Genomic DNA, 12,983 nt, shown 5'->3' with positions numbered 1-12,983 from the left:
GAGGAAGTCTGCAGCAGCTCTGCAGGGGGAGCTGGCGCCGGCTTGTGGGCCAGGCACTTCCTTCTGGGTTTGTGGTTGCACTGACCCTGAAGACTTCCCTGTGAATACGTTTTTGGCCCCCCTTCAAGTGGAGATATCATTTGTCTCTAATTCCTTTGCAAATATGATCTCTCCTGGCACTGGGAGAATCCTACCCAGTGTGTGGTGCTGGGTCCAGGAATCGCGTGAACCTTGGGCAAGGGACTTACTTGCACCTGTGCCTGGCCCCTCTGGTCAGACGAGGGTGGGACAGAGTTGAGTGAGGGGCCTTTGTTGCGCTGTCGGCCACTCCTCCTCTTTCCCCTGCACCCTTGTTCCCTGCTTCAGAGATGCCTGTGCCTGGGTCCCGACCCTGTTCTGGTTGGCAAAGGCTTATGTTTGGTTTTCTCCATTTCCCCTTTCCCATGTGTCGGTCTGACAATATTTTGTTGCTATCTTCCATCTCTTTTCTTCTCTGCTGTTCTCTTTATCTTTCTATCCCCATTTTACTGGGGTCTCAGGACAGAATGGAAATAAATGTGAGTTTAATTCTCCAGGTTGAACTGGTTTCACTGGAAGTTCTTTGAGTCAGACATAAACTGAGCACCTGCTGTGTGCAGACCTGTGCTGAGTACGTGCCTCCAGCCAAGGGTGTGCGCCCTACCGGGAGCATCCACTCCTTCCACTTACTTGACACATCCTTCCCAAGGAAGGGGGCCCAGCCCAGAGCTTGCAGGTCTCAAGGAGAAGAGCCAGGCAGGTGGCCTTGGCAGTATGGGTCCTGGGGAGAAGCCTGGTCCCTGCACTGTAGCTGCTGGGTGACCTACCTTCTTTTGGGCCAGAGGTCAAGTTAACCCCAGTTTGGTCCTAGGTTTTTGATGCAACAAATACTACCCGAGAACGGAGAGCAACCATCTTTAATTTTGGGGAACAGAACGGCTACAAGGTGAGGCCTCCTTGACTCCCCTCCTTGGTTGAGCTGTGACATATTTGGGTGCTCCAGGGGCCCCTTTCTCAGCCTCTTGATGGGTGCAAGGCATTGGGCAGGCCTGATTGGCTTTGGGATGAGGGGGATTGCTCTGAGGTTTTCTTCCTGAGGAGGTGGGGTGCTTGGTGGGAGACTTCTGGACAGAGAACAGCACTTGCTTGAGTTTTGTGCTCCTTGAACTTGCCCCAGAAAAAGTGCTTTGGGGAGTCAGGCCCAGGACCCTAAATATGTCTATGGTTCCTTCCCTCCTGCCTGCCCTGGGCTTGCTGCAGACCTTTTTTGTTGAGTCCATCTGTGTGGATCCTGAGGTCATAGCTGCCAACATCGTGGTGAGTGCTCCCCCTGACATTGTGGGGGTGGTGATACAACTGAGGTGGCATGTGGCAGTGAGGTCCATCTCCAGGTTTGGGCTGCTGCCTGGGCTTACCCTAAGTCAGTTGTCTTGAACCTTAGGGGAGGGAGGAGGGAGTGGAATGCTGGGGATCCTTGAGGACCACTTGAGTGGAGGATTGTGTGACTGCAGACATTCCTTCTTATCTCTCCTCTTACCTTCCCCCTCACAGTCCCTAGGTCAATGGGAGAGGAATTTCAATGCCCAGTGGTGGGGGTTTTGGGCATTATATTTTGAAAGAGAGATCCATCCCCCCTCAGGAGGGAAGTGGCTTTTGCCCCTCTGGCCTTACCTCCCCCTGTGCCATAAGGATGACGGACTCTAATCTTAGGGTGTCCAGCTCTTCTCTCTTTAGCCAGGAAGCTGCTGGACTATGGGACCAGGTCCCCTGGGGTTGGCCTCTAGTCTCTTGCCCCCAGACTTGGCTTGGTCTCCTGTCCCCCAAACCCCCGGCTCCAGCATTCTCCTTGGTCATCCGCCCTGCCTGGCCTACAGCCCTGATGTGTCCTTGCTCTGACAGCAAGTGAAACTGGGCAGCCCCGACTATGTCAACCGGGATAGCGATGAGGCCACGGAGGATTTCATGAGGCGCATCGAGTGCTATGAGAACTCCTATGAGTCGCTGGATGAGGACCTGGACAGGTGAGTGAGGAGAGCACGGGCTCTGCGGTGAGTGCTGGGGTCCCATTTGACTGCCTCCCCATGGTGGTAGTTGAGAGGCCACTCCAACAGGCAGAGATCGTCTGGCCTTTTTTGTTTCTTTCAATGGAGTAGAAGTCATGGGCCAGAGTGACCTATACAGTCCCCGTTGCCTTATCTAGCGCTCTGTGAGTCAGAATTTTCTACTGTTTCACCATAAAATCAGACCAAGCTTTAGGCAGAGAATTTTCCCACCTTACATGTTCTTTATTTTTTATTCAAGTAAAACTGACATGCAACATCATGTTAGCTCCAGGTGCACACCATGATGATTTGTACAAGTCTGATTTTTTTTTTTTTAAATAGAGGCATGTTTTTATTTATTTATTTATTTATTTATTTGTTTGTTTTGTTCATACATGCACTGGGTACAGTCAGAAGCGCGGGAGGGTGAGAGAATTCACCAGAGCCAGAGCGGGGAGCAGAGCAGGCAGAAGGACCGAAGTACACTGCTGAGGGGAGCAGCGGGCGGCAGGAGAGGTCTGCGCGCCATGTGGGACCCTCCTCCGGTGGCCGGGGAGCAGCCGGGGATTGAACCGGCATCGTAGAGGCTGCGGGCAGCTTCGCAACCCAGCGCTCAACCGCTGTGCCACCGGGGAGCCCCCATGATGATTTGTATACAGTGTGAAATGATCATTACAATAAGCTCATTTCCCATCTGTTTTTTTAAAGATTTATTTTCATTCATTCATTCATTCATTCATTCATTCATTTATATAAGCACTGGGTACAGTCAGAAGCGCGGGAGGGCGAGAGAATTCACCAGAGCCAGAGCGGGGAGCAGAGCAGGCAGAAGGACCGAAGTACACTGCTGAGGGGAGCAGCGGGCGGCAGGAGAGGTCTGCGCGCCATGTGGGACCCTCCTCCGGTGGCCGGGGAGCAGCCGGAGATTGAACCAGTGCTGCAGAGGCTGCGGGCAGCTTCGCAACCCAGCGCTCAACCAGGGAGGCCCTGTTTTTAAAATTATATTATCTTTTATTGAGGTAATATGTTTTCCATCAATTCTTAGAAATTTTTCTAATTTGCAATAAAATATTATTGCCTGTGAATCCCATCCTGTACACCACATCCCTGTGACCTGTTTATTTTTTTTTTAACCTCTCAACCCCCTTCACCCATTTTGCCCACCTGCCAACCCCCTACCCTTCAGTAACTACCAGTCTGTCCTCTGTATCTATGAGTTTTGTTTTGTTTATTTATTTTGCTTTTTACATTTCCCCTATATGTGAGATTATATGGTATTTGTCTTTCTCTGTCTGACTGGCTTCACTTACCAGAACACCCTCGAAGTCCATGCGTGTTGTCACAAACTGCAAGTTTTCCATGCTCTTCTGTAATACTCAGTCTGATTTGAGAAGGGAGGTAAAGGGGCCCAGACCCTGCCAGGAACCTCAACAGTGGCCAGTGCCTGTCAGCTCCCCCTGCTTCCCTGGGGATCAGAAGATGCAGCAGAGGGGGCATGGGGTGAGAGGGGTCTCCGTGTCCACAAGGGACATTTAGTTGAGGGTCTTACGGCAGCTGTCAGCAAGCTTTTTCTGTAAAGGGTCAGATAGTAAATATTTTTGGTTTGGGACGGGTATGTATTTGGCTTGCCACTACAGTGCGCAAGAAACAGACAATATGTAAATAAATGGGCACAACTGTGCTAAAAATGAAACCACTTACAAAAGCAGAAGTGGGGAAGTACATTGTACAGCAATAAGTGAGAAGGCTGTACTTGTACTTGGGTCGTTTATTATTGCATAAAAATACATAGTGCATATGAGCCCAGGTTGAAACAAGCAGCTGTTAGAAGGATGGCTTCTGGGGGTGTCTGCAGAACGGTGCCTGACCTGGCTGAGCTTCCTTGCCTGGGGGCTTCTGTGTAGTTTCGTGTTTCCGGGTTTCCCCAGGACTGCGTTTCTCCTCATTGTTCTCTGATATGACCACATCAGAGGGAGTATTTTGAAACAGCTCACCTTGGATTTGGCAGTAAATGTTCCTAATTTTACTGGTGGTGTCAATCTAACAACCCAAAACCTAAGCCACGGTCCCATGGTGCAAACAGTGAGAACCCCAGTGGGCACATCCAGAGGGCTGCGGGCTGGACCTATGATTGAGACCGGAGAAACCCTGCCTTTTCTGCCTGCTGCCCACCTGCTCCCCAATACATAAGTAAATAAGTGTGTTCTCTAAACTGAACCCTGGGCTTTTCTGGTTGAGCACCTTCTGGTTGAGCACCTCTTCCAGGGTTTGGGTGCTCTGTGTTGCCCCCACCTCCAACCCCCATCTTGAACACCAGCTAACAGTCCTGTGTGTTGCGATGTCAAGCCTGGTGGTCAGAGATGCGAAGCCTTGCGGCCATCTCCTGCAGCTGGCAAGATGTGCCCTTGAGGGCCCTGCTCATACTCACAGTCCTCTCCCTATCTTCTCTTTGGAAAGGGATCTGTCCTACATCAAGATCATGGACGTGGGGCAGAGCTACGTGGTAAACCGTGTGGCTGATCACATCCAGAGCCGCATCGTGTATTACCTCATGAACATCCATGTGACCCCCCGCTCCATCTACCTCTGCCGTCACGGGGAGAGCGAGCTCAACCTCAAGGGTCGGATTGGTGGGGACCCAGGACTATCCCCCCGGGGTAGGGAGGTCAGTGTGTGTGTGTGTCTATGCATTGATGTCTCTGGGTGACTGGGTATGTGTATGTGTGAGTACCCTGAGACTGGGCTCCAGCTCTCATAGCTAACGTGCAGTTGAGGTAGATGACCTTCATTTAGTCTCAGATGTTCCCATCACATTGGGAAGGTCACTGAGTACCAATCAGATACCTGGCATCTGTGATCTTCATGTGAGCTGTCAGTAGCCATCCTGGGAGTGACATGAGTCCCTACAGTGCAGCTGATGTCTAGCCACAGTTGGGAGAGCTCTTGAGGCCTCAGTGGAGAGGTCATACAGTCTAGGACCCATGTGGAGGTAGCGGATGGTAGCAGGGGGCTGGATGAGTCACTGTTGGACAGCACCCAGGGTCTGGTAAGGATACACAAGAATAGCACTTGTGGGTGTGGGTGTCCTTGAGAGGTTGGTTTGTTTCTTATCAGACATGTGTTCTCTGAGGCTGAGCATGTCCTCACAGGTAACTGTGGGGCCTCTGAGGACAACCCAGCACCCGCGGATGTGAATTTTCTTGCTGTGTATTTCAGTTTGCCAAGAGTCTGGCCCAGTTTATCAGTGATCAGAACATCAAGGACCTGAAGGTCTGGACAAGTCAGATGAAGAGGACGATCCAGACAGCCGAGGCCCTGGGTGTGCCTTATGAGCAGTGGAAGGTTCTCAATGAGATCGACGCGGTAATCATGATTCTCTTCCTTCATTTCTGCCCCAGGTTTCCTGGGCACAGCTGTACTCATTGTACATGCGTGTTGGGGGTCAGAGAGATCTTTCTCCTTAACCTTTCTTCATGTTTTAGGGTTTTGATTTCGCCCTACCTCCCCTTCTTCCCTGACCAAACATAATTTATTTTGCTGTTCTGTCATAGACCTTAAATCTGGTTTTTCCCTATTTAACTCATTTACCATCTATCCCTCCTTTTCCTGTTGATTTGTGTTGCCTACCTTTATATTACGTTCTTACAAATAATTTCTGCCTGTTCATGTACCAGTTTACTGTTTTTCGTTACAGCAGTTCTTTATTACTTTTACTGGTTATCTTCTGTGAGTTCTTTTGCTCTTCCCCTCCTCCCCCCATATTGGTTGTCTGCCATTTTCATACTGATTTTTAGGTCTTCTTTATGTATTCTGGATAAATATACATGCATGGTAATTTTTAATTTGTATGAACAACTGTGGAGATAATTCACGATCCTGGTTAATGCTGCCTTTCTCTGAGGGCTTGTTTTTTTTCTTTTTTTTTAAATTTTTATATTCCCCATACAATTGCGACCCCCTTATTTTGACCCCAATCCCTCCCCTCCCCACGCCCCACCCCCCATAGAGTGTCTCTGGTTCATAGTTGTTTGTTGATTTTGATTTTCACTTTCTTATAGTTATTCTTTTTCCTGGTCCCTTATTTAAGTTTTCTAGATTCCTGCTATGAGTGAGACCATCCGGTATTTTTCTTTTTCTTTCTGGCTTATTTCGCTGAGCATGTCCGAGGGCTTGTTTTTGCTTCTGGCAGACAGTGGAATGGATTACCTCAGTGTCATCAGACTAGAGCTACTTCAGAGTAGCATTTTGATCTTTGTGGAGGCTGCTTCATTTTCTGGTCCTCCTCCTCTTAGGGCACAGTCTTTAAGTTTCCGATGGAAAACCCTGTGGCCCCCAAGTGTCTGTTTTTTGTCTCCTCTACCCAGCACTGCTAGCAGCTCTGCCAAGCATCTGCCCACTCAGTCCTCGCTTCCTGCTTCCTGACTTCCTCCTCCCCCTACCACCAGGTTTGTTAAGCTATAACTGACATACAGCATTCTATTAGTGTTAGGTGTATGACATAATGATTTAGGTTTATATGACAAAATAGCACCACAATACAATTGAGTTAACACCCAACAGCTACAGCTCGCATAGTTACATTGTTTTCTTGTGATGAAAACTTTTAAGATTTATTCTCAGCAATTTTTGAATATATGCTACAAAGTTATTACCTGTAGTCACCATTCTGGAATTACATCTCCAGGGCTTACCTATCTTGTAAGTGAAGTTTTTGACTCCCTCACCTACTTCATCATCACCACCACCTGCCAGCCCCCTCCACCCCCACTTCTTTCAAATTAGCAAAACTTCAAAGGGGGAAATGGTGCTATATATCAGGTTCATGGCTTTAGATTTCCCTTCACTCCAAGATCTTGATCCCTCAAGTCTTCTTTGTTTTGATAGATCTCTGATTTAATCAAAATATTTCTAAAAATTTCCCTTTTTTAAAAGATTTTATGCACACAAGAGCTGGGGTACAGGCTAGAGGTGTGGGGGGGTGAGAGGATTCACAAGAGACAGAGTGGGGAACAGAACAGGCAGATTGACTGAAATACACTGCTGAGGGGAGCAGTGGGTGAGTCAGGAGAGGTCTGCCTTGCCATGTGGGTTGCTCCCCAGCTGGCTGGGGATCGAACTCGCACTGCAGAGGCTTCGGATAGCTTCATAGGTTGCGCCTTAACCCCCTGCACCACCAGGGAGGCCCCTAAAAATTTTCTTTCTGGCTTTTCTGGTTGCTCTCGTTGGAGGGAAAAAATGTAGTCCACCATTGGCTGATGTGGAAATCTCTACTGAGATCAGATTTGAATCTTAGAGAAGTCACCCCAACTGGGGTGGAGAATGGTTTTGTTAGGATGAGGAGGAGTACAAGTTGAAGAGGGGAGACCATTTAGAGGTGCTCATGGTGGCCTGGGATGGTGATAACACCTGGACCCGGGTGGTGGCAGTGAAAGAGGAGTGGATGGACCTGGGCTTTTTATTCATGTATTCGACACATATTTATGTGAGCCCACCCTGTGTTAGGACCTGGGCCAGGTCCTGGGGGCCGAGATCCTGGTGAAGTGCTAGAACCTGATGCCTGACGATGGGGCTAAGAAGGAGAAAGACATCCAGGTGACTCCAGGTTTCAGTCCCTGGGATGGGTTCTGGGGTAAGGAAGGCGATGGACTCCCGGAGGGCAGGAATTATGTCTCCTTTGTTCACCACATGGTAGGTGCTCAATAAATACGGGGTTCATGGAAGTCAAAGTAGGGAGGAGGCAGTAGTCAGTGGGGTAAGATACCACAGGTGGGGAATGAGGCCAGACTCCAAACTGACCACTGGGACATGGTAAGGAGAGCACTGGGGTTCCTGGCATGAACGTGGTGGGGCTGGTGCCCAATAGGAATAGAGGGCAGAGTTGAAGGAAACTTGGCTGTGATTCAAATGACGAAGAGGGGCTGGTAGAAAGGAAGAGAATGAGAGTATGGGGAGGAAGGTATAGGAGGCCCTGAGAGGGGGCAGAGAGCCAGATTCCAAGGTAGCAGGAGGAGAGAGAGGTGCAGATGGCCACAGAGAACTATGTCCAGTGTCTTCCTGCAGAATCTTATGGAGGGTCCCCTCAGAGTGAGAGGAAGGAGAAATTTTAAATGGGAGTTAGCTGGCCTGGAGTCCAGGAGTTTTCTGGGGCACTTTTTTCGGTGTCCTGAAGGCAAACCTCCAGCCCCCAACAGATGAATATAGAAAAGGCAAGCCACATACTCAGCTTGTCAGCTTGTTCACTTTTGTATGTGATGGAAATACAGCGGGGCAGAGATGATGAGGCGTTAGGAGGAAGGTGGTGAAGTCACATGCCATGGAGTTCATCTAGGCTGGAAAAGAGGGGGAGTCCTTAAGGTGAGTCCCTAGCATTGGGAGATGGGAGGGGCCCCAAGGACACCATTCATGGGGACAGCCAGTCCCCAGAGCGTGACAGCAGGGCTGTTAACATGGGACACAGCTGTAGAGTCTCCTGTGGCAGCTTGGGCCACATGGCCTCAAGGAAGGAGACTCCTTGTCGCTTCTTGTAACTAAGATCTCATCCCCACTCTGTCTGGTTATTGCTGGTTCTCAGAAAATATGTGACCAAATTCTTTTATTGGCTCTAGTCACTTTTCAGATGCTTTTCTTAAGTTTTCTTAAAGAGCCAGTATATTGAAACCGTATGAAACAAGGATAATTCCGTTTTTGCCTTCCCAATCTATACACCTTATATTTCTGTTTTGTTTTATTGCATTGCCTCTTGGCAATAAGTGATAAACAAACTGGATTTCCTTGTTTTGGCCTTAATTGAGTGGGGTGATATTATAAAATGAATTTCGTAAGTTCCCAGCTTTTTCTGAGCCCTGGATACTTATTCTTCCTTCAGCAAACCTCTTTGACCTAAAGCTTTGTATTCTTAGAAATAATTCTTTGGAGACATTAGAATTATCTATGACCTATTCTTAAAACATATTACTGAGTCATCTTTTTTGTCCCTGACGTTTTATTGTGGAAAGTTTTAAGGGAACAGAGCATCAGTGATTTGTGAGATGATAAAAAACAATTTAATACATGTAGCTCTTGGAGTCCTAGAAAAAGTTAGGTGGAGAGGATGCATGAAATATTTGCAGAATATTGGGTAAAAGAGAGTTGACCATTTCCAAATTAGTCACAATCACAAATCACAATCATGATTGTGGTAGGGAGTTATACAAGTTTGTATAGGGGTTATACAACATTATACATATGTTAAAACTCATTGAATTATACTTAAAAGTGGTATGCTTCATTGTATGTACATTCTACTTCCATAAAAATTATGATTTCCTTCTCCATATGTTTTAACCATTTATAGCAGTGTAGAAACACTTTTATCGGAACACCTGTATGCTCACTGGATTCATTTTACACTCTGTATAAATTACCGCAAACTTGGTGGCTTCAACAACAGCCTTTTATTATCTCACCGTTTCTGTGGGCCAGGGATTTGGCAAGGCGTCCCTGGCTTCTCTGCTCAGGTCTTATCAGACTCCAGTTCAGATGTTGACCAGACCTTTGGCGTGTGTCCTACTCTGACTTACTTTACCTAGCATAATGTTCTCAAGGTCCATCCAGTTGTTGCCAATAGCTAGATTTCATTGTTTTTTTATTTTTAACCACCATTTTTAAGTGCATAGCTCAGTGATACGAAACACATTAATAATAATGTTTTGCAGCCATCACCACCATCCATCTTTTGAACCCTTTTCAATTTATAAAATGGAAATTCGGGCCTCCCCGGTGGCGCAGCGGTTGAGCGCTGGGTTGCGAAGCTGCCCGCGGCATCTGCGGCGCCGGTTCGATCCCCCGGCTGCTCCCCGGCCACGGGAGGAGGGTCCCACATGGCGCGCAGACCTCTCCTGCCGCCCGCTGCTCCCCTCAGCAGTGTACTTCGGTCCTTCTGCCTGCTCTGCTCCCCGCTCTGGCTCTGGTGAATTCTCTCACCCTCCCGCGCTTCTGACTGTACCCAGTGCATGTATAAACAAAACAAACAAACAAATAAAATAAATAAATAAAACATGCCTCTATTAAAAAAAAAAAAAAAAATAATAAAATGGAAATTCGACCCATTAAGCAATAATTCCCCATTCGCCTCACTGCCCCCCTGCAATCACTATTTTACTTTCTGTCTCTATGAATCTGACTACTCTAGGTCCTCAAGAAAATGGAATCATAGGCTTAGTGTCTTTTGTGACCCACCTACTTCCTTTAGCGTAATGCCCTCAAGGCTCATCCTCTTAACAGCGTATATACTACATGTGCTTATCCATTCATCTGTCATGGACCTTTTAGCTCTTGTGAATAATGCTGCCAGTGAACATGGGTGTACAAATGTCTCTTAGACTTTTTGCTACATCCTCACCAACAATTGTTATTCTGATTTTTTCTTTGGTGAGGGGTGGGATAGTATCCATCCTAAGGGGTAAGAGATGGTATCTAATTGTGGTTTTAATTTGCCTTCCCTGCTTTTTCATCTGTTTTTTGTTGTTGTTATACTTATTCCCTTTTATTTTTACTTTTTAGTGCCATTTTCTTTAGATGAAAGGAGCACATCTTTGACTTATTTTTCAACCTAATCTGAGAACTTTTAGGTCAAGGATCTAAACAGTCCATTTACATTTATTATTATAATTGTGTGTTTGATCTTGTTTTAGCACCTTGTAATTTTCATTCTAATTGTTCTGTATAAATACTATCTTTTTCACAATTTGGAAAGTAAGCAGTAATTTTTATTTCATTAGTCATTAAGGTGTTTCAAAAACATTCTTAAGCAGGATGCACATAAATAAAGGAACAATTCAAATATCCTTATCAAAGTTAATAACAGGAAAATAATCCTTGAATCTATTGGGAAAGACAAGGAAGTATGTGTTATTTCCATTTGTCTGCTTTCTGCTTTCTGTGTGTGTGTGTGTTTTCATTAATGGAATTGGACTGAGTACTATTTCTTGGTTTTATTTTCTATCTTCTTGTTTCTCTTCTTCAGAACTGATCTTTTTCGAAAGAGGAAACACCATTTTGTAGCTCATTTAACTCATCCTACCATTTTGTAGCTCATTTAACTCAGGCTTCCATCAGGAGGCAGGGCAAGTCTCCAGCCTCTGGTCCCTTCTCACTCCTGAGGTAGTTCCCTGAGATGGTTAGGGGCCCTGAGTCCACCCTCCAGGGACTTGGATGTGCTCACATTTGGTTTTGTAGAGAAGTCTATAACTGCCCCAGTTTTCTCTCTTTGAAGTTAATCTGGTTATTTTTCTAGATGTCTGTGAATTCCCTTCCTTATCTTTCAAGTTTGGAAACTATTCTAATATCTGTAATCTATTAATCATCTTTCCATGTTTATCCTTATTCTTCTATTCTGGTAAACAAACTTGAGCTAGTCTTCTATTTCAAGATTGTGATTTTTTTTTCTTAGTCTAATCCATAATTTACTGCTTTTTTTTTCTTTTTTAAAAATAACATCTTTTATTAACAACAGCTTTCATTAATAACAACAGTCCTGGTGGAATAGATGGAACATACAAGGACCATGTAGTGGGAAAGAGATAATTTATGAACTGAGTAAAATTTTAAGAAAATAATATAGGCTTATATTATAGGAATCCTAAATAAATACAAAAGCTAGAAAAATCAGGTAAGGAAATCTAATGATCAGAAAACAACAATCGATACATTTCTAAGAAGCACTCAGCAAATGATTATTGGGCATTTCCTATGTGATAGACTCTTCTAGACCCTGAGAACACAGACAAGATCTTTCTGAAAATATAAAATAGGAGGAGGACTGTGGGTGCTTTGGTGGTGGGAAAACTAAGGAGGACTGTGGGTGCTTTGGTGGTGGGAAAACTATGGTGACCTGAGGAGAGAAATCCTATATTGCGAAAAAACAAACAGGGATGTAAAATAATGATGAGTTATTAAAAATTAAAAAATAAAAGATAAAAAGTAACAGCCTTATTGAGATATAATTCACATACCATACAGCTTAGCTATTTAAAGTGTCTTTGCCTTGGTCTTTAGTACATTCGGAGCTGTGCAACCAGCACCACAGTCAATTTTAGAGCCTTTTAGATTTTAGAGCCTCTCTTTATCCCGCAAGGCAGCCCTGTAGCCATCAGCAGTCACTCTGCATTTCCTTCCAGCCCTCCCCCAGCCCTAGGCCGCTGCTAATCTATTTTGTGTCTATAGATCTGCCTTTTCTGGACATTTCATGTAAATGGAATCAAATGATATGTCTTTTGTGACTGGCTTCTTTCACTTAGCATGTTTTCAAGGTTCATTCTGTGGTAGCTAATCTCACGCCCTTTTTCTATTGCCAAATAGTATTTTATTGTATGGACGTGCCACATATCATTAATCCCACTTGTCAGTTGATGTGCATTTGGATACCTTCTGTTTTTTTGGCCTTGGGAGTAATGCTGCTGTGAACATTTGTGTATAGGTTTTGTGTAGACGGGTTTTCATTTTCCTTGGGTATGTACCTAAGAACATGAACCTGGGTCACTTGACACTCTGTGTTTCACCTTGTGAGAATCTGCTCAACTGGTTACCAAAGCGGCTGCACCATTTTACATTCCCACCAGCAATGTGTCAGAGTTCTGGTTTCTCTACATCCTGAGCAGCACTTGATACCATCTTTCTGCTATTGTCTTTTTGATTGTAGCCACCCAACACCAGTACAAAATTCATCCAACTTCTCCGCCACTTTGTAACAAAGATCACCTTTCCTCTACCTAGTGTCCAGGAACGCACACCTCATTTTCTTCTAAGGCCTCACCAGAAACACCTTTAACACACATACTTCTAGGACATTCCACTCATGACATGTATTCTCTCTCTACCCTGCCCTTTACTTCCCTTGAGCCTTCACCAGAACTGCTTTAGTATCCATGTTTTTACAGGTTTCTG

General features: G+C 45.7%; 1 protein-coding gene across 8 annotated transcripts in view; it reads left to right on the top strand.

Annotated features, from left to right (window-relative positions):
- PFKFB4 (6-phosphofructo-2-kinase/fructose-2,6-biphosphatase 4) overlaps window positions 1–12,983 on the top strand; it is a 34,271-nt gene that overhangs the window by 12,761 nt on the left and 8,527 nt on the right. For all 8 annotated transcript variants that reach the window (XM_037528601.2, XM_037528599.2, XM_037528594.2 and 5 more), the window contains 5 exons: window positions 890–964; window positions 1,279–1,335; window positions 1,918–2,039; window positions 4,518–4,725; window positions 5,277–5,423. In XM_037528601.2, the coding sequence (XP_037384498.1) occupies window positions 890–964; window positions 1,279–1,335; window positions 1,918–2,039; window positions 4,518–4,725; window positions 5,277–5,423 (609 nt within the window). The remainder of the gene's footprint in view (window positions 1–889; window positions 965–1,278; window positions 1,336–1,917; window positions 2,040–4,517; window positions 4,726–5,276; window positions 5,424–12,983) is intronic.

The sequence above is a fragment of the Talpa occidentalis genome, unplaced genomic scaffold (assembly GCF_014898055.3).
Source record: "Talpa occidentalis isolate TD23 unplaced genomic scaffold, MPIMG_talOcc4v2.1 talOcc4.10, whole genome shotgun sequence".
Lineage (NCBI taxonomy): Eukaryota > Metazoa > Chordata > Mammalia > Eulipotyphla > Talpidae > Talpa > Talpa occidentalis.
Note: the sequence above shows the minus strand (reverse complement) of the source record. Positions and strands in the feature narration are given on the sequence as shown.